The sequence below is a fragment of the Pristiophorus japonicus genome, chromosome 10, assembly GCF_044704955.1.
Source record: "Pristiophorus japonicus isolate sPriJap1 chromosome 10, sPriJap1.hap1, whole genome shotgun sequence".
In the NCBI taxonomy this organism is placed as follows: domain Eukaryota; kingdom Metazoa; phylum Chordata; class Chondrichthyes; family Pristiophoridae; genus Pristiophorus; species Pristiophorus japonicus.
In genome coordinates, this window is record NC_091986.1 from 217,885,280 (window position 1) to 217,906,086 (window position 20,807).

Below are 20,807 nucleotides of genomic sequence, written 5' to 3' on the forward strand. Positions count from 1 at the left end.
TGGGTGGGACTGGTTTACCGCACGCTCCTTCCGCTGCCTGCGCTTGGTTTCTGCAGGCTCTCGGTGACGAGACTCGAGGAGCTCAGCGCCCTCCCGGATGCACTTCCTAATCTTAGGCCAGGGACTCCCAGGTTGTCAGGGGGGACATTGCACTTTATCAGGGAGGCTTTGAGGGTGTCCTTGTAACGTTTCCTCTGCCCACCTTTGGCTCGTTTGCCGTGAAGGAGTTCCGAGTAGAGCGCTTGTTATGGAAGTCTCGTGTCTGGCATGCGAACTATGTGGCCCGCCCAGCGAAGCTGGTCGAGTGTGGTCAGTGCTTCGATGCTGGGGATGTTGGCCTGGTCGAGGACGTTAATGTTGGTGCGTCTGTCCTCCCAGGGAATTTGTAGGATCTTGCGGAGAGTGAGGTGAGTGGCTTGTATTTTTTTGGTGGTCTTGTTTTAAGGAAGGAATGTTGGTCTGGACACTGGGAGAACCCCCTGCTCTTCTTCCAACAGTGCCAAGTGATCTTCAATGTCCACCTGAACAGGCTGACAGAGCCTTAGTTTAACGTCTAAGGTTAAACATTTTAGGTTAGTTTAACGTTCCACCAACCCTTTAACAATGACTGTAATTCCCGTATTGGACTGTTCAGTCACCTAAGAACACACTTTTAGAGTGGAAGCAAGTCTTCCTCGACTCCGAGGGACTGCCTATGATGATCATCCGAAAGACTGACAATACAGCGCTCTCTCAGTACTGCACTAGATTAACAAGTTCCGGTGGGCTCAAGCTTGCTCCCTGAACCTTTGGAATTCTCTACCCCAGAGGGCTGTGGAGGCTCAGTCGTTGAGCATATTCAAGACAGAGATCGATAGATTTTTGGATACTAAGGGAATGAAGGGATATGGGGATCGGGCGGGGCAGCTGAGTTGAGGTAGAAGATCAGCCAAGATCTCATTGAATGACGGAGCAGGCTCGAGGAGACGAATAGCCTACTCCTGTTATGTTCTTATCCATATTTTGCATGTAAAAATAATTGTAATATTAACTTCAAATGGGCCGATAACCAGAGGGCACAGATTTAAGGTGATTGGCAAAAGAACCAGAGGAAAAACATTTTTACGCAACGAGTGGTTAGGATTTGGAATGCACTGCCCGACAGGGTGGTGGAGGCAGATTCAATTGTAGCCTTCAAAAGGGAGTTGGATAAATACTTGAAGGAGGAAAAATAGCAGGGATACGGGGAAAGAGCGGGGGGGAGTGGGACTAACTCGACTGCTCTTCGAAAGAGCCGGTGCGGACTCGATGAGACTTACTTTCGTTGTTAAGGGCGATGATGACATCGTCTATGATGCAATCAGCGACAAAGCCCGAAGTTTTCGACAGCAACCCAATCAGAGAAGCGATCTTCAGTCTGACCGAGCTCTCGCTCTCCTGTAATGGAAACAGCGTGTCAGCAAAGGCACACACACACACACACACACACACGTTCCCACTCCCGCCCTTACCAAGGAACACCATATCCTTTCATAAATATGGAAACCAAAACTGCGCGCAGTTTTGGTTTCCATATTTACGAAAGGATATACTTGCTTTGGAGGCAGTTCAGAGAAGGTTCACTCGGTTGATTCCGGGGATGAGGGGATTGACTTATGAGGAAAGGTTGAGCAGGTTGGGCCTCTACTCATTGGAATTCAGAAGAATGAGAGGTGATCTTATCGAGACGTATAAGATTATAAGGGAGCTTCACAAGTTGGATGCAGAGAGGGTGTTTCCACTGATGGGGGGGGGGGGGGGGGGGGGAGACTAGAACTAGAGGGCATAATCTTAGAATAAGGGGCTGCCCATTTAAAACCGAGATGAGGAGGAATTTATTCTCTCAGAAGGTTGTAAATCTGTGGAATTCACTGCCTCAGAGAGCTGTGGAGGTTGGGTTATTGAATATATTTAAGACAGAGATAGACGGTTTCTTAACCGATAAGGGAATAAGAAGTTATGGGAGCGGGCAGGGAAGTGGAGCTGAGTCCATGATCGGATCTGCCATGATCGTATTAAATGGCGGAGCAGGCTCGAGGGGCCGTATGGCCAACTACTGCTCCTATTTCTTATGTTCTTATAAAAAAGGAGACAGTAGGAGGGGCGACGAACAATCTTGGTCAAAGACGTAGCTTTTAAGGAGGATCTTAAAGGATGGGAGAGAGAGAGCCGGAGAGGTTGAGTGAGAGAATTCCAGAGCTTAGGTCCCAGATGGCTGAAGGCACGGCCGCCAATGGTGGGGCGAAGGGAGTGGGGGGGATATGCGCGAGAGCAGAGTTGGAGGAACGCAGAGATGTCGGAGGACTGTAGGGCTGAGGGAGGTTGCAGAGACAAGAGGAAAACGAGGCCGTGGAGGGACTTGGAACAAGAGGATGAGAATTTTTAGAAAGGTTTAACAGAGCCCAAGGGTTGGTAATGACTTCCAAGGTTTCCCTCGAGGTGCTGTGGGGAAACACACTGCTATCGAGATGGTGAAGGCCTGAGTTTCGACCTTTGTTAATTGGGGTAATCTCAGCTGTGTTGGCAATTTGGGGGGGGGGGGGGGGGGGAGGTGCTGCTACAGATGTCTTAAGCTTGTCTTTGCGCAAGGGAAGGGACAATGAACCAACGTTCCTGTTTCTTGTCCCATAACCCAGGAAAGTGCCCACTTAAGTGAGCTCAGGAAATAAGCTCACAGGGTCGACCAGCCCTACGCATGAATAATATTCCGCTTGACTGAGGCACCAGAGATCCAGGAATAGAAATGTATATACTGCCTTTCATAGCTTCAGAACAGGCTTTTGTAGTCACTGTTGTCAGCTGTGGCTCAGTGGGAAGCACACACGCCTCTGAGTCAGAAGGTTGTGGGTTCAAGTTGAACTTCAGGAACTTGAGCACATAAATCTAGGCTGACACTCCCAGTGCAGTGCTGAGGGAGGGCCGCACTGTCGGAGGGGCAGTACTGAGGGAGCGCCGCACTGTCGGAGGGGCAGTACTGAGGGAGCGCTGCACTGTCGGAGGGGCAGTACTGAGGGAGTGCTGCACTGTCGGAGGGGCAGTACTGAGAGAGCGCCGCACTGTCGGAGGGGCAGTACTGAGGGAGTGCTGCACTGTCGGAGGGGCAGTACTGAGAGAGCGCCGCACTGTCGGAGGGGCAGTACTGAGGGAGTGCTGCACTGTCGGAGGGGCAGTACTGAGAGAGCGCCGCACTGTCGGAGGGACAGTACTGAGAGAGCGCTGCACTGTCGGAGGGGCAGTACTGAGGGAGCACCGCACTGTCGGAGGGGCAGTACTGAGGGAGTGCTGCGTCGTCGAAGGTGCCGTCTCTCGGATGAGACATTAAACCGAGGTCCCGTCTGCTCTCTCAGGTGGACGTAAAAGATCCCACGGCCACTATTTCGAAGAAGAGCAGGGGGGGGTTCTCCCCAGTGTCCTGGCCAATATTTATCCCTCAACCAACATCACAACAAAACAGATTATCTGGTCACCATCACATTGCTGTTTGTGGGAGCTTGCTGTGCGCAAATTGGCTGCCGCGTTTCCCACATTACAACAGTGACCACACTCCAAAAGTACTTCATTGGCGCTTTGAGACATCCGGTGGTCGTGGTAGGCGCTATATAAATGCAAGATTTTCTTTCTTTCTTTAATTTGCGCACAGCAAGCTCCCACAAACTGCAATGTGATCATGACCAGATCATCTGTTTTAGCGATGGTGAGGGATAAGTATTGGCCAGGACATCGGGGGGAAATAGTGGCCATGGGATCTTTTACGTGCACCCGAAGGGGAAAGATGGGGCTTCGATTTAACGTCTCATCTGAGAGACGACACCTCCGACAGTGCAGCGCTTCTTTCAATATTGGAGCTGGGAGTGTTGGATGCACAAGTCCTTGGAGTGCCCAAGGAACCGTGGCCCAGAATGAATCTACGGCACCTGGAGGAAGCCAGCGGGCAAAGACTGACGCAGCCAAGCCAAAGCAGGAGATGTTCGGAGGGTCGTGTGGGGCTGGAAGAGGTTACAGAGATAGGGAGGGGCGAGAACCGCGGAGCGATGTGAAAACAAGGATGAGAATTTTTAAATCGTGGCATTGCTGGTAGGGGTTGCCAACACCTCCAGGGTTGCCCTGGAGTCTCCAGGAATTAAAGACTAATCTCCCTGATAATGCTGCCAGCAACCCAGGCAAAAACTCAAGAGACAATAAAAAAGTTTCACTGATTAAAAAAAAATTATTTGAACATTTTTGTTTACTAGTTAGAAAAATATTGGACATGGGGGTTTGGGGGGGGGGGAAAGAGTGGATAGGCTGTTTGACTGAGAGTCAAGAATCATCCAATGAGGTAACGAAGAGTCTATTTGCCTTCCGATTGGTGCGAGAAGACGGGGGGGGGGTTGTTGTGTCGCAAGAGCCCAGCATCGAAGCACTGACCACACTCGAACAGCTCCGTTGGGCAGGCCACATTGCCCGCATGCCCGACACGAGACTCCCAAAGCAAGCGCTCTGCTCGGAATTCCTACACGGCATGCGAGCCCCAAGGTGGGCAGAGGAAACGTTACAAGGACACCCTCAAAGCCTCCCTGATAAAGTGCAACATCCCCACCGACACCTGGGTGTCCCTGGACAAAGACTCCGCAAAGTGGAGGAAGAGCATCTGGGAGGGCGCTGAGCACCTCGAGTCTCGTCGCCGAGAGCATGCAGAAAGCAAGCGCAGGCAGCGGAAGGAGCGTGCGGCAAACCAGACTCCCCACCCTCCCTTTCCCTCAATGACTATCTGTCCCACCTGTGACAGGGACTGTGGCTCTCGTATTGGACTGTTCAGCCACCTCAGGACTCATTTTTAGAGTGGAAGCAAGTCCTCCTCGATTCTGAGGGACTGCCGATGATGATGATGATGATGATGATGTTGGACAACCAATGGTGGGGGGCGGGAGGTCACGTGACGACAACTCCCAGAATATGGCCGTCGGAAGTTGGTAACCCCTGCGTTGCCGGACCGGGAGCCAGCGTGGGTCAGCGAGCACAGGGCTGGAGCGCTGGGTGAACGGGACTTGGGGACGAGGTGGGAATCCCGTTGCCCGTTTTACAGACGGTGCGAAGCGGTGGGTGGGGGGGTGGGGGGGTGGGGGGTGGGGTGGGGTGGGGTGGGGGGTGGGGTGGGGTGGGGGGGGGTGGGGTGGGGTGGGGTGGGGGGGGGGGGGGGGGGGGGGACCGCACCTTGTAGTAGTGGTCGAGGAGGATGCGCACGACCCCCTCCACGCTCTCGGCCTCCACGGGCTTCTTGGCGAACTGCAGCAGGTACTGCAGGGCTTCGGCGGGGCTGGTGGATTTGCACAGGTCGATGTGGAGAGCCGCCGACTTGCTGGGCTTCGTCAGCCGGAGTTTCTTGGCCGGAATCTCTTCGTGCAGCTGTTGCTACGTTTGGGCGAGAGAGAAAAACGTAGAATCAATTCAACAAACTAGAACATGGCCCGACTTACAAGCGCCCAGCCAGTCCAGCTGTTTTACAGAATGGTAACAGTACAGGAGTGGGGCATAGTTTCAGAATAAGGGGCCGCCCATTTAGAACTGAGAGGAGGAGGAATTTCTTCTCTCACGGGGCCGTGAATCTGTGGAATTCTCTGCCCCAGAGAGCTGTGGAGGCTGGGTCTTTGAATATAGTTAAGGCGGAGAGAGACAGATTTTTGAACGACAAGGGAGTGAAGGGTTATGGGGAGCGGGCGGGGAAGTGGAGCTGAGCCCAAGATCAGATCAGCCATGATCTCATTAATGGCTCGAGCGGCTAAAGGGCCTACTCCTGCTCCTATTTCTTATGTACGAAACCATTCAGTCCATCGTGCCTGTGCCATCTTTTTGACAGAGCTTTCCAATTAGTCCCACTCCCCCCTGCAACTCCCCCCAGATGCCTGCACTCCTCTAATGCAGCCCTCCTGTGCATCCCTGATTATAATCGCTCCGCCATTGGTGGCCGTACCTTCTGTTGCCTAGGCCCCAAGCTCTGGAACTCCCTCGCTAAACCTCTCCGCTTCTCGACTTCTCATTCCTCCTTCAAGACGCTCCTTAAAACCTACCTCTTTTGGTCACCTGCGCTAATTTCTACTTATGCGGCTCAGTGTAGGTACCTTGCAGTCAGAATCAGGGGAAGTCATAACGGGGAACAAAGAAATGGCAGACCAATTGAACAAGTACTTTGGTTCGGTATTCACTAAGGTGGACACAAACAACTTTCCAGATATAAAAGGGGTCAGAGGGTCTAGTAAGAAGGAGGAACTGAGGGAAATCCTTATTAGTCGGGAAATTGTGTTGGGAAAATTGATGGGATTGAAGGCTGATACATCCCCAGGGCCTGATGGACTGCATCCCAGAGTACTTAAGGAGGTGGCCTTGGAAATAGCGGATGCATTGACAGTCATTTTCCAACATTCCATCGACTCTGGATCAGTTCCAATGGAGTGGAGGGTAGCCAATGTAACCCCACTTTTTAAAAAAGGAAGGAGAGAGAAAACATCGGTAGTATGTAGAATGATGGAATCAATTATTAAGGATGTCATAGCAGCGCATTTGGAAAGAGGTGACATGATAGGTCCAAGTCAGCATGGATTTGTGAAAGGGAAATCATGCTTAACAAATCTTCTGGAATTTTTTGAGGATGTTTCCAGTAGAGTGGACAAGGGAGAATCAGTTGATGTGGTGTATTTGGACTTTCAGAAGGCTTTTGACAAGGTCCCACACAAGAGATTAATGTGCAAAGTTAAAGCACATGGGATTGGGGGTAGTGTGCTGACGTGGATTGAGAACTGGTCGGCAGACAGGAAGCAAAGAGTAGGAGTAAATGGGTACTTTTCAGAATGTCAGGCAGTGACTAGTGGGGTACCGCAAGGTTCTATCCTGGGGCCCCAGCTGTTTACACTGTACATTAATGATTTAGACGAGGGGATTAAATGTAGTATCTCCAAATTTGCGGATGACACTAAGTTGGGTGGCAGTGTGAGCTGCGAGGAGGATGCTCTGAGGCTGCAGAGTGACTTGGATAGGTTAGGTGAGTGGGCAAATGCATGGCAGATGAAGTATAATGTGGATAAATGTGAGGTTATTCACTTTGGTGGTAAAAACAGAGAGACAGACTATTATCTGAATGGTGACAGATTCGGAAAAGAAGGTGCAACGAGACCTGGGTGTCATGGTACATCAGTCATTGAAGGCTGGAATGCAGGTACAGCAGGCGGTTGAGAAAGCAAATGGCATGTTGGCCTTCATAGCGAGGGGATTTGAGTACAGGGGCAGGGAGGTGTTACTACAGTTGTACAGGGCCTTGGTGAGGCCACACCTGGAGTATTGTGTACAGTTCTGGTCTCCTAACTTGAGGAAGGACATTCTTGCTATTGAGGGAGTGCAGCGAAGGTTCACCAGACTGATTCCCGGGACGACAGGACTGACATATGAAGAAAGACTGGATCAACTGGGCTTGTATTCACTGGAGTTCAGAAGAATGAGAGGGCATCTCATAGAAACGTTTAAAATTCTGACGGGTTTAGACAGGTTAGATGCAAGAAGAATGTTCCCAATGTTGGGGCAGTCCAGAACCAGGGGTCACAGTCTAAGGATAAGGGGTAAGCCATTTAGGACTGAGATGAGGAGAAACTTCTTCACCCAGAGAGTGGTGTACCTGTGGAATTCTCTACCACAGAAAGTTATTGAGGCCAATTCACTAAATATATTCAAAAAGGAGTTATATGTAGTCCTTACTACTAGGGGGATCAAGGGGTATGGCGAGAAAGCAGGAATGGGGTACTGAAGTTGCATGTTCAGCCATGAACTCATTAAATGGCGGTGCAGGCTCGAAGGGCCAAATGGCCTACTCTTGCACCTATTTTCTATGCCTATGTTTCTATGTGTCAAACGTTTTAACTCATAACACTCTTGTGAGGCACCTTGGGACGTTTCGCTACGTTAAAGGCGCTATATAAATACAAGTTGTTGTTACTCTATCCCCATAGCCCATTTTTTGCCGTTTCAAGTATTTATCCAATTCCCGTTTGAAAGTTACTATTGAATCTGCTCCCACCGTCCTTTCAGGCAGCGCAATCCCGATCACAACTCGCTATGTAGAAATAAATAATTCTCCTCATCGCCCTCTCTGGTTCTTTTGCCAATTATCTTAAGCACTTGTAAACCGAATTGCCATCGCTAAGTTTAAAATGTATTTTAATGATTGTTGAGCCATTATGTGGAGAAGATGTTTCCAGTTATGGAGGAGTCCAGAACTAGGGGCCATCAATACAAGATAGTCACTACTAAATTATGTAAGGAATTCAGGAGAAACCTCTTTACCCAGAGAGCGGTGAGAATGTGGAACTCGCTGCCACAGGAAGGGTTGAGGCGAATAGTATCGATGCATTTAAGGGGAAGCCGGATAAACACACGAGGGAGAGAGGAATAGAAGGATATGGTGATGGGGATAGACGAAGAGGGGTGGGAGGGGGCACATGTGGATAATAACCCCGGCACGGATCAGTTGGGCCCAATGGCCAGTTTCTGAGCTGTAAATTCTAAGTAATAAGCTGCCAACAGTGAGAAACAGCTAAAGAACAATGGGAAAGGTTAGGACTATAAAAATGCTGCTCCAAAGTATATTAGAACAGTGAATTCCCTGTTGGAAACTGTGTTTAAAAATGAAAGTCTTGCATTTATATTGCGCGTTTCATGACCACCGGACATCCAAAAGTGTTTTACAGCCAATTAAGTACTTTTTGGAGTATAGTCACTGTTGTAATATAGGAAACGCGGCAGCCAATTTGTGCACAGCAAGCTTCCACAAACAGCAATGTAATAATGACCAGATCATCTGTTTTTAGGATCCTTTACATCCACCTGAGAGCAGACGGGATCTCGGTTTAACATCTAATCCGAAAGATGGCACATCCGATAGTACACACAAAAGGTTACTGCAGAATATAAAGGTACGCGGGGTCAGTGGAAATGTATTTGCATGGATAGAGAATTGGCTGGCTAACAGAAAGCAGAGAGTCGGGATAAATGGGTCCTTTTCGGGTTGGAAATCGGTGGTTAGTGGTGTGCCACAGGGATCGGTGCTGGGACCACAACTGTTTACAATATACATAGATGACCTGGAAGAGGGGATAGAGTGTAGTATAACAAAATTTGCAGATGACACAAAGATTAGTGGGAAAGCGGGTTGTGTAGAGGACACAGAGAGGCTGCAAAGAGATTTAGATAGGTTAAGCGAATGGGCTAAGGTTTGGCAGATGGAATACAATGTCGGAAAGTGTGAGGTCATCCACCTTGGTAAAAAAAACAAAAAAAGGGAATACTATTTGAATGGGGAGAAATTACAACATACTGCGGTGTAGAGGGACCTGGGGGTCCTTGTGCATGAAACTCTTTTAGGTTTTTGTTTGAAACTCTTTTAGGTCCTTCCCAAAAAGTTAGTTTGCAGGTGCAGCTGGTAATCAGGAAGGCGAATGGAATGTTGGCCTTCATTGCGAGAGGGATGGAGTACAAAAGCAGGGAGGTCCTTCTGCAACTGTATAGGGTATTGGTGAGGCCGCACCTGGAGTACTGCGTGCAGTTTTGGTCACCTTACTTAAGGAAGGATATACTGGCTTTGGAGGGGGTACAGAGACGATTCACTAGGCTGATTCCGGAGATGAGGGGGTTACCTTATGATGATAGATTGAGTAGACTGGGTCTTTACTCGTTGGAGTTCAGAAGAATGATGGGTGATCTTATAGAAACATTTAAAATAATGAAAGGGATAGACAAGATAGAGGCAGAGAGGTTGTTTCCACTGGTCGGGGAGACTAGAACTAGGGGGCACAGCCTCAAAATACGGGGGAGCCAATTTAAAACCGAGTTGAGAAGGAATTTCTTCTCCCAGAGGGTTGTGAATCTGTGGAATTCTCTGCCCAAGGAAGCAGTTGAGGCTAGCTCATTGAATGTTTTCAAGTCACAGATAGATAGATTTTTAACCAATAAGGGAATTAAGGGTTACGGGGAGCGGGCGGGTAAGTGGAGCTGAGTCCACGACCAGATCAGCCATGATCTTGTTGAATGGCGGAGCAGGCTCGAGGGGCTAGATGGCCTGCTCCTGTTCCTAATTCTTATGTTCTTATGTTATGTTCTTACTCCCTCAGCACTGCACGGCTAACAGTTTTAGGTGCAGAATCCGTAGGTAATAAATTCCAGAGCTTAGGGCCCGGGCAGCTGACGGCACAGCCACCGATGGTGGAGCGATTGAAATCAGGGATGTGGAAGAGGTCAGAACTGGAGAAGAACAGAGATCTCGGCAGGAGGGTTGTGGGGCTGGAGGAAATTACAGAGATAGGGAGGGGCGAGGCCATGGAGGGATTTGAACACGAGGATGAGAATTTTAAAATTGAGGCGTTGCTTAAACGGAGCCAATGTAGGTCAGCGAGCACAGAGGGTGATGGGTGAGCGGACTTGGTGCGAGTTAGAACATGGGCAGCTAAGTTTTGGATGAGGACTAAGGGTTTAATTAAGAGGGGGAAATAGAGTACGAGAGGAAGCTTGCAGGGAATATAAAAACTGACTGCAAAAGCTTCTATAGATATGTGAAGAGAAAAACATTAGTAGAGACAAACGTAGGTCCCTTACAGTGGGATTCAGGTGAAATTATAATGGGGAACAAAGAAATGGCAGACCAATTGAACCAATACTTCGGTTCTGTCTTCACAAAGGAAGATACAAATAACCTTCCGAAGGTACTAGGAGACAGTGGGTCTAGTGAGAAGGAGGAACTGAAGGAAATCCTTATTAGTCAGGAAATTATGTTAGGGAAATTGATGGGATTGAAGGCAGATCAATCGCCAGGGCCTGATAGTCTGCATCCCAGAGTACTTAAGGAAGTGGCCCTAGAGATGGTGGATGCATTGTTGATCATTTTCCAACAGTCTATCGGCTCTGGATCAGTTTCCATGGACTGGAGGGTAGCAAATGTAACACCACTTTTTAATAAAGGAGGGAGAGAGAAAACGGGTAATTATAAACCGGTTAGCTTGACATCAGTAGTGGGAATCGATCATGAAGGACGAAATAGCAGCGCATTTGGAAAGCGGTGACAGGATCGGATCAAGTCAGCATGGAATTCCCTGCCGCAGAGAGTTGTTGATGCCAGTTCACTGTTAGATATGGCCCTTACGGTAAAGGGGATCAAGGGGTAAGGAGAAAGCAGGAAAGGGGTACTGAAGAAATGATCAGCCATGATCTTATTGAATGTCAGTGCAGGCTCGAAGGGCCTACTCCTGCACCTATTTTTCTATATTTCTATCTCACGTTTATGTAAGGTAAAACGTGGGAGGCTAGCCAGGAGTGTGTTGAAATAGTTGCATCTAGGAGGTAACAAAGGCCTGGATGAGGGCTTCAGCAGCAGATGAGCTGAGGCAAGGGCGGAGACAGGTGATGTTACAGAGGGGATATGTGGTCGGAAGCTCATTTCAAGGTCAAATATGGTATCAGGGTTGTGAACAGTCTGGTTCAGCCTCAGACAGATGTTAAGGAGAGAGGTGAAGTCAGGGGCGGGGACCGAAGACAATGGCTTCAGTCTTCCCAATATTTAGTTGGAGAAAAATTTCAGCTCATCCCAAACTGGATGTCGGACAAGCAGTCTGACAATTTAGAGGCCGTGGAGGGGTTGAGAGAAGTGGTGTTGAGGTAGAACTGGGTACCATCAGCGTACATGTGGAAACTGACGCTGTGTTTCCAGATGATGTCGCCAAGGGGCAACATGTGGCTGAGAAATAGGAGGGAGCTAAGGATAGATTTATAAATGGATAGTTGCTTATAAAAAGAGTGGATAGGAAGGACCTAATTCTCTTAGCAGAGAGGTCAATAACAAGGGGCAGAGATTTAAAGTAATTGGTAGAAGGATTAGAGGGGATTTGAGGGGAAATGTCTTCACCCAGAGGATGGTGGGGATCTGGAACTCACTGCCTGAAAGGGTGGTGAGGCAGAAATCCTTATCGCATTTAAAAAGCACTTGAAGTGCCGTAACCTGCAGGGCTACGGACCAAGAGCTGGAATGTGGGATTAGGCTAGGTAGCCCTTAGTCGGCCGGTGGGGACACGATGGGCCGAATGGCCTCCTTCTGTACCCTAAATTTGTATGATTCTACGACGATAAAGTTCTTGGTTCTGGACAACTTTGGAACTGTTGCAAAGATTTTTTTAAAAATCTAAATTCTATAATCTTAAATTTGTCTTGATAGAATTTTGCTCAACAAATATTTTTATTTTCTACATTAAAATAGCTTCAGATTTTTGTTAAATATTTGGGGTTTTTTTTTACATAAGAGGGGAGTTCTCCCCAGTGTCCTGGGGCCAATATTTATCCCTCAATCAACATCACTAAAACAGATTATCTGGACATTATCACATTGCTGTGTGTGGGAGCTTGCTGTGCGCAAATTGGCTGCCGCGTTTCCCACATTACAACAGTAACCGCACTCCAAACGCACTTCATTGGCTGTAAAGCGCTTTGAGATGTGCGATGGACGTGAAAGGCATTATATAAATGAAAGTCTTACTTTTTAAAATAGCTTGTTCGTTTCAAAGTAATTTAATGTCTTTATATTTTAGCAAACATGTTTTCTACATTAAAATAGCTGATATTTTTCATTAAAAATTAACCATAGATTTTATTTCTGGATTAATTTAATTATTTTTAAACTTTAGATTTCTTGAAGTATTTTTATTTCTACATTAAAATCTGTTATTTTTGAATTAATTTAATTTTTAAGTAAAATAAATTTAGATGTTAATATATTTTTATTTCTACATTGAAATTAATTCAAACAGATTTTAAATGTAGAAATAAAAACAAATCTAGAGTTATTTTTAATTAAAAATGAAATTAATTCAAAAATAACAGATTTTATTTTTAAAATTAAAAAGATTTTTGTTAAAATATTTTTATTTCTACATTAAAATGTCACTTTTGAATTAATTTCATTTTTAATTAAAAATAACTACATTTTTGTTAAAAGTTTATTTTCTACATTCAAATAGTTGTTATTTTTAATGAATGGAACTTAATGGGTTTAATTTAAGGGGCCTAGATTTAGGCCTCAAGCCTGAGCAAGAGGCCGTTTTCCTGAGTGGCCCAGGCCGCCGGAGGTGGCTCGGGTGGCGGACACTTTCTGCCCCGATGCCTGGGTGCGGCGGAAGAAAAGTGGGGAGGGGGGGGGGCGCCGCCCACACACACACACCCTCCCCTGAAAATTAAAAATATATATGTGCATTTAAAAACTCCCGAGTGTGGAGTTGCGAGCCGCACCGACCTGAACCACCCGGGTGAACTCCTCGTACACCCGCTTCTTGAGGTGAGCCGCCATTGCCGGGGAGGGAGAGAGAGGGAAGACAAACGCGAAACTCGAAACCGTCCGCTCCCGCTCCCACTCCCAGCTCCCCGCACGGCTTCCATAGCCCCAGCAGCTCCCTGACGTCAGAGGGAGCAGGATACCAGCCCCGCCCCCTTTCCCAGGCTGTAACATGCACTCACACCACAGACATGGCTATTTGCACCCATTCCTCCCCCCACCCCCCCCAAAACTATCCAATTCATCAATCAATCGCCCCTCTGCTGTTTATTGCAGCCATACAGAGGGAACCCCCCCCCCAAAAAAAACATCCAATTCATCAATCAATTGCCCCTCTGCTGTTTATTGTAGCCATAGAAGAGGCAACACCCCCAAAAAAACATGTTTCTATGTTTCTAAAAACCATCCAATTCATCAATCAATTGCCCCTCTGCTGTTTATTGCACCCATAGAAGAGGCAACACCCCCAAAAAAACATGTTTCTATGTTTCTAAAAACCATCCAATTGATCAATCAATTGCCCCTCTGCTGTTTATTGCATCCATACAGAGGGAACCCCCCCAAAAAAAAACATCCAATTCATCAATCAATTGCCCCTCTGCTGTTTATTGCATCCATACAGAGGGAACCCCCCCCCCAAAAAAAAAACATCCAATTCATCAATCAATTGCCCCTCTGCTGTTTATTGCAGCCATACAAGGGGCAACCCCACAACAAAAACATGTTTCTATGTTTCTATGTTTCTAAAAACCATCCAATTCATCAATCAATTGCCCCTCTGCTGTTTATTGCATTCATACAGAGGGAACCCCCCCCCAAAAAAAAACATCCAATTCATCAATCAATTGCCCCTCTGCTGTTTATTGCATTCATACAGAGGGAACCCCCCCCCCCAAAAAAAACATCCAATTCATCAATCAATTGCCCCTCTGCTGTTTATTGCAGCCATACAGAGGGAACCCCCCCCCAAAAAAAAACATCCAATTCATCAATCAATTGCCCCTCTGCTGTTTATTGTAGCCATAGAAGAGGCAACACCCCCAAAAAAACATGTTTCTATGTTTCTAAAAACCATCCAATTCATCAATCAATTGCCCCTCTGCTGTTTATTGCGCCCATAGAAGAGGCAACACCCCCAAAAAAACATGTTTCTATGTTTCTAAAAACCATCCAATTGATCAATCAATTGCCCCTCTGCTGTTTATTGCATCCATACAGAGGGAACCCCCCCCAAAAAAAACATCCAATTCATCAATCAATTGCCCCTCTGCTGTTTATTGCATCCATACAGAGGGAACCCCCCCCCCAAAAAAAAAACATCCAATTCATCAATCAATTGCCCCTCTGCTGTTTATTGCAGCCATACAAGGGGCAACCCCACAACAAAAACATGTTTCTATGTTTCTATGTTTCTAAAAACCATCCAATTCATCAATCAATTGCCCCTCTGCTGTTTATTGCATTCATACAGAGGGAACCCCCCCCCCAAAAAAACATCCAATTCATCAATCAATTGCCCCTCTGCTGTTTATTGCAGCCATAGAAGGGGCAACCCCCCAAAAAAAACATATTTCTATGTTTCTAAAAACCATCCAATTCATCAATCAATTGCCCCTCTGTTGTTTATTGCATTCATACAGAGGGAACCCCCCCCAAAAAAACCCATCCAATTCATCAATCAATTGCCCCTCTGCTGTTATTGCACCCATACAAGGGGAACCCCACCTCCCAAAAAAACATCAATTTATCAATCATCAATCAATTACTCCTCTGCTGTTTATTGCACCCAGCTCAAGAACAACAAGCCATTGGGAGCGGTTGGAAACCCCGCTGAGGCACTAAAGTATGGCGGAGAGGCACTATTGGCACGAATACATGACCTCATCTCCCTCATCTGGAAACATAGAAACATAGAAAGTAGGTGTAGGAGCAGGCCATTCGGCCCTTCGAGCCTGCACCAGCATGATCATGGCTGATCATGCAACCTCAATACCCCACCACTGCCTTCACTCCATACCCCTTGATCTCTTTAGCCGTAAGGGCCACATCTAACTCCCTTTTGAATATGTCCAACGAACTGGACTGAACAATTTTCTGTGGCAGAGAATTCCACAGGTTCACCACTCTCTGGGTGAAGAAGATTCTCCTCATCTCGGTCCTATATGGCTTACCCCTTATCTTTAGACTGTGACCCCTGGTTCTGGACTTTCCCAACATCGGGAACATTATTCTTGCATCTAACCTGTCCAGTCCCGTCAGAATTTTATATGTTTCTATGAGATTCCCTCTCATTCTTCTAAATTCCAGTGAGCATAAGCCTAACCGATCCAGTCTTTCCTCATATGTCAGTCCTGCCATCCCAGGAATCAATCTGGTGAACCTTAGCTGCACTCCTTCAATAGCAAGAATGTCCTTCCTCAGATTAGGAGTATTGCACACAATACTCAAGGTGTGGTCTCACCAAGGTCCTGTACAATTGCAGTAATACCTCCTATATTCAAATCCCCTCGCTATGAAGGCCAACATGCCATTTACCTTCTTCACCGCCTGCTGTACCTGCATGCCAACCTTCAATGACTGATATACCACGACACCCAGGTCTCGTTGCACCTCTCATTTTACTAATCTGTCACCATTCAGATAATAATCTGCCTTCCTGTTTTTGCCCCCAAAGTGGATAACCTCACATTTATCCTCATTATACTGCATCTGCCATGCATTTGCCCACTCACCTAACCTGTCCAAGTCACCTTGCAGTCTCTTAGCATCCTCCTCACAGCTCACACCGCCACCCATTTTAGTGTCATCTGCAAACTTGGAGATATTACATTCAATTCCTTCGTCTAAATCATTGATGTATATTGTAAATAGCTGGGGTCCCAGCACTGAGCCCTGCGGCACTCCACTAGTCATTGCCTGCCATTCTGAAAAGGACCCGTTTATTCCTACTCTTTGCTTCCTGTCTGCCAACCAGTTCTCTATCCACAACAATTCATTACCTCCAATATCATGTGCCTTCATTTTGCACACTAATCTCTTGTGTGGGACCTTGTCAAAAGCTTTTTGAAAGTCCAAATACACCACATCACTGGTTCTCTCTTATCCACTCTACTAGTTACATCCTCAAAAAACTCTAGAAGATTTGTCAACCATGATTTCCCTTTCATAAATCCATGCTGACTTGGACCGATCCTGTCACTGCTTTCCAAATGCGCTGCTATTACATCTTTAATAATTGATTCCATCATTTTCACCACCACCAATGTCAGGCTAACCGGTCTATAATTCCCTGTTTTCTCTCTCCCTCCTTTTTTAAAAAGTGGGATTACATTAGCAGGAGGAGATCTCAGAGATGCAGTAATCGTGACCATCTTTTAAAAAAGGGACAAGTCCGACTGCGGCAACTATAGAGGAATCTCCCTGTTGTCAGCCACTGGGAAAGTCATTGCAAGAATCCTCCTCAACCGTCTTCTCCCTGTGGCTGAGGAGCTCCTCCCGGAGTCAGAGTGCGGATTCTGTCCACTACGGGGTTCAACGGACGTGATCTTTACGGCGCGACAACTGCAAGAGAAATGTAGGGAATACCACCAACCCTTGTACATGGCCTTCTTTGACCTTACAAAGGCCTTTGACACTGTTTACTGCGAAGGACTATCTCTCTCAGGTGGATGTAAATGATCCCATGGCACTATTTCGAAGAAGAGCAGGGGAGTTATCCCTGGTGTCCTGGGGCCAATATTTATCCCTCAATCAACATCACAAAAACAGATTATATGGTCATTATCACATTGCTGTTTGTGGGAGCCTGCTTGTGCGCAAATTGACTGCCGTGTTCCCTTCATTACAACAGTGACTACACTCCAAAAGTACTTCATTGGCTGTGAAGCGCTTTGAGACGTCCGGTGGTTGTGAAAGGCGCTATTTAAATGCAAGTCTTTTTTTTTTATCAGCAATCAATGAAGGGAGGGAGAGGTTGAAGCAGAATCCAGAATGGCTCTGAAAGGGAAACGGATAACTAGTAGAGAAAGAAAAAGTGGAACGGATACGGGGAAAGGGCGGGGACTAGGACTGCGGGTAGCTCTTTCGGAGAGCCAGCACGGAATGGGCTGATTGGCCTGTAGCATTCCACCATTCTATAATCCAAAGGCACATTGATAGATCCATGCATTGGTGGGACTATGATGCCATTGCCTCTCCCAACACCGGGGTGTTTATATTACAGAGCTCGTCTGAGAGGGAGACCCGTACAAGAATTTATTACACACCTGTAATGCGTAACACCTCCACTTGATTTTTGGCTTTTCAGCCCTGCTACCTGAAGCAAAGTCCCTTCCCCCCCTGTGGATCGCTCTTTATGTGATAAAGAATTTCCCGATATTGACCCTTCTATCTGCTCCCAGTTGTGCCTTCCTGATCCTAGCGTTGTCATCTAACTTGAAGTAATTTTCCACATGTCCCTGTTCCATACGTGGTAATATAACAGGAGGAGCTCACCAATTCTCAGCAGAGATTTTTTTTTTTCTTTATTCATTCCCGGGATGTGGGCGTCGCTGGCAAGGCCGGCATTTATTGCCCATCCCTAATTGCCCCTTGCGAAGGTGGTGGTGAGCCGCCTTCTTGAACCGCTGCAGTCCGTGTGGTGAAGGTGCTCCCACAGTGCTGTTAGGGAGGGAGTTCCAGGATTGTGACCCAGCGACGATGAAGGAACGGCCGATATATTTCCAAGTCAGGATGGTGTGTGACTGGGAGGGGAACGTGGAGGTGGTGGTGTTCCCATGCGCCTGCTGCCCTTGTCCTTCTAGGTGGTGGAGGTCGCGGGTTTGGGAGGTGCTGCCGAAGAAGCCTTAACTTAAACCTGAAGGGATCATGGGGCGGGGGTGAGGTCAGAGTTAATGCTACAATACTGCAACGCCGATCAATGTTGTCTCTAAATGTTGGGGAAATACGTGCTCCCTTTAACTCCAAGCCATCATCAACATCTTCACTGAGGCATACGAAAGCATGGGCCTTACACTAAACATCCGTAAAACGAAAGTCCTCCACCAACCTGACCCCGCTACACAGCACTGCCCGCCAGTCATCAAGATCCATGGTGCGGCCCTGGACAACGTGAACCATTTCGCATACCTCGGGAGCCTATTATTAACAAGGCCAGACATCGACGATGAGATTCCACACCGCCTCCAGTGCGCCAGCGCAGCCTTCGGCCGCTTGAGTAAAGGAGAGTTCGAAGACCAGGCCCTCAGATCTGCCACCAAGCTCATGGTCTACAGGGCTGTAGTGATACCCGCCCTCCTGTATGGCTCAGAGACATGGACCATATAGAGGAGACACCTCAAATCGCTGAAGAAATACCACCAACGATGTCTCCGCAAGATCCTGCAAATCCCCTGGGATGTTAGCGTCCTCGACCAGGCCAACATCCCCAGCATCGAAGCACTGTCCACACTCGACCAGCTCCGCTGGGCGGGCCACATTGTTTGCATGCTGGACACGAGACATCGAAACATAGAAAATAGGTGTAGGAGTAGGCCATTCGGCCCTTCGAGCCTTATGATCATGGCTGATCATGTAACTTCAGTACCCCATTCCTGCTTTCTCTCCATGCCCCTTGATCCCTTTAGCCGTCAGGGCCACATCTAACTCCCTTTTGAATATATCTAACGAACTGGCCTCCACAATTTTCTGTTGTAGAGAATTCCACAGGTTCACAATTCTCTGAGTGAAGAAGTTTCTCCTCATCTCGGTCCTAAATGGTTTACTGATCCCAAAGCAAGCGCTCTACTCGGAACTCTTACACGGCAAGCGAGCCCAAGGTGGGCAGAGGAAACGTTACAGGGACACCCTCAAAACCTCCCTGATAAAGTGCAACATCCCCATCGACACCTGGGAGTCCCTGGCCAAAGACCGCCCTAAGTGGAGGAAGTGCACCCGGGAGGGCGCTGAGCACCTCGAGTCTCGTCGCCGAAAACAAGCGCAGGCAGCGGAAGGAGCGTGCGGCAAACCAGACTCCCCACCCACCCTTTCCTTCCACCACTGTCTGTCCCACCTGTGACAGGGACTGTGTGTGGAAGAAAGAATCTATGAATCCATGGCTTATGAAAGAGGGAAGGGTTAAATTCTTTTTCTATTAGCTATGCTTAAAGAAATAATAAGACTAGAAAATAGCCACGCTTTTTAGCCTTGAAACTTACAGATGCAATTAAATGACTATCTGGTATTAAAAGGGAGTCTCCTTTGATTCTGCTTATTAGACTGTGAACAGAGAAAAACTATGCAAGAACAGATAGAGTGTGTACCTCCCGAAACGACCTTTGTACTCGCGGGACTAATGAATAAAGATTCCTTTTCTATTTCTGTATTCAATTTCTGTATAAAGATAAGTGCAATTTGCTTGTACGACAGAGTTCTGCCTTGGTACGGTCCAAGCAAGCTCTCCAAGATATCTTGTTAGCTTGAGTAATAAACTTCTCTCGAAGCAACTTCTGAAAGTCTCTGCCTGAGTTAATTTAAGCTAAATATTTCCTCGACAGATTCTGGCGTAGTCCGGCAGGATCTCTAAAAAAAAACGAGATCCAAAAGAACTAAATTTAACTTTTAAAGAGAAAAGAGGAATTTTAAGGACCTTCCTAGCTGAAAGGAGGAAGGTGCCTAGGCCGTCCGAGCTGAAAGGGGGACGGGCCGCCGAGATCCCCGAGGGGGTGAGGCATAAGGTAGCTACCGCTAAGAAGCTAAAATAACAAAAAGGCAAAAGGAGACCCCGAGCTGAGCGGAAAAGAGAACACCGGTGAGCGCTTTGTAAATTATTGTATATTTTGTAGGATTGTCCTAACTCTCATTTCAGAAAAGACCGCGAGTCGTTGCATCCGGAAGAATGGGAAATGGCTCTAGTCGAGCAGGACGCTCGCGCCCAGTTCCTAGAAAAGGAAAGAAGGACAACCTCTCGACTGAAAGAATGAAAGTACATCCTAAGACTGAGAAAAGAATCAGTAAGGTAGTAAAGCAACGAGAGAAGGTCGGAGATCCCATTGTGCCGCCCGGCTCGCCGGCGGACACTGTAATTAAAGAAACAGGAGACGACAGATACGCGGTAACGTTTAGTAGCGATTTGTACGGTTGGTCTGATGGGGATTGGCCATATGGGGGAAGTTTTAAATTGTCCTTAATTGAGGAATGGAGACAGACCACCAAAGATGGGGCGGGGGACCCCAGTTGGGATAAAGATTATATGGAGAATTGTTTTAAAAAATGGACAGAGGTGGCAAAAAGGCACCAGCCCCCTAAAAATAAAAAGAAGGAGAAGGAGAGTAAGGAGAAGCCCCCTCCCTCTTACAGCCCCCCAAGTGCCCCGGTTATGACCGCTTCCCCTGTCGGCTTATACCCCCGTCTTCCAACCACCAAGCCAGATGATTGGCAGGAGATTATAGAAATAGTGGCCGCTCAGCTGGATCAGGCCTCT

General features: G+C 47.4%; 1 protein-coding gene across 2 annotated transcripts in view; it reads right to left on the reverse strand.

Annotated features, from left to right (window-relative positions):
• ints4 (integrator complex subunit 4) overlaps positions 1-13,400 on the reverse strand; it is a 94,772-nt gene extending 81,372 nt beyond the window's left edge. For both annotated transcript variants that reach the window (XM_070892571.1, XM_070892570.1), the window contains exons 1-3: positions 13,310-13,400; positions 5,212-5,409; positions 1,299-1,416 (exon numbers count right to left, since the gene is read on the reverse strand). In XM_070892571.1, the coding sequence (XP_070748672.1) occupies positions 1,299-1,416; positions 5,212-5,409; positions 13,310-13,363 (370 nt within the window). In that variant the 5' untranslated portion in view covers positions 13,364-13,400. The remainder of the gene's footprint in view (positions 1-1,298; positions 1,417-5,211; positions 5,410-13,309) is intronic.
• Between the last annotated feature and the right edge of the window lie 7,407 nt (positions 13,401-20,807).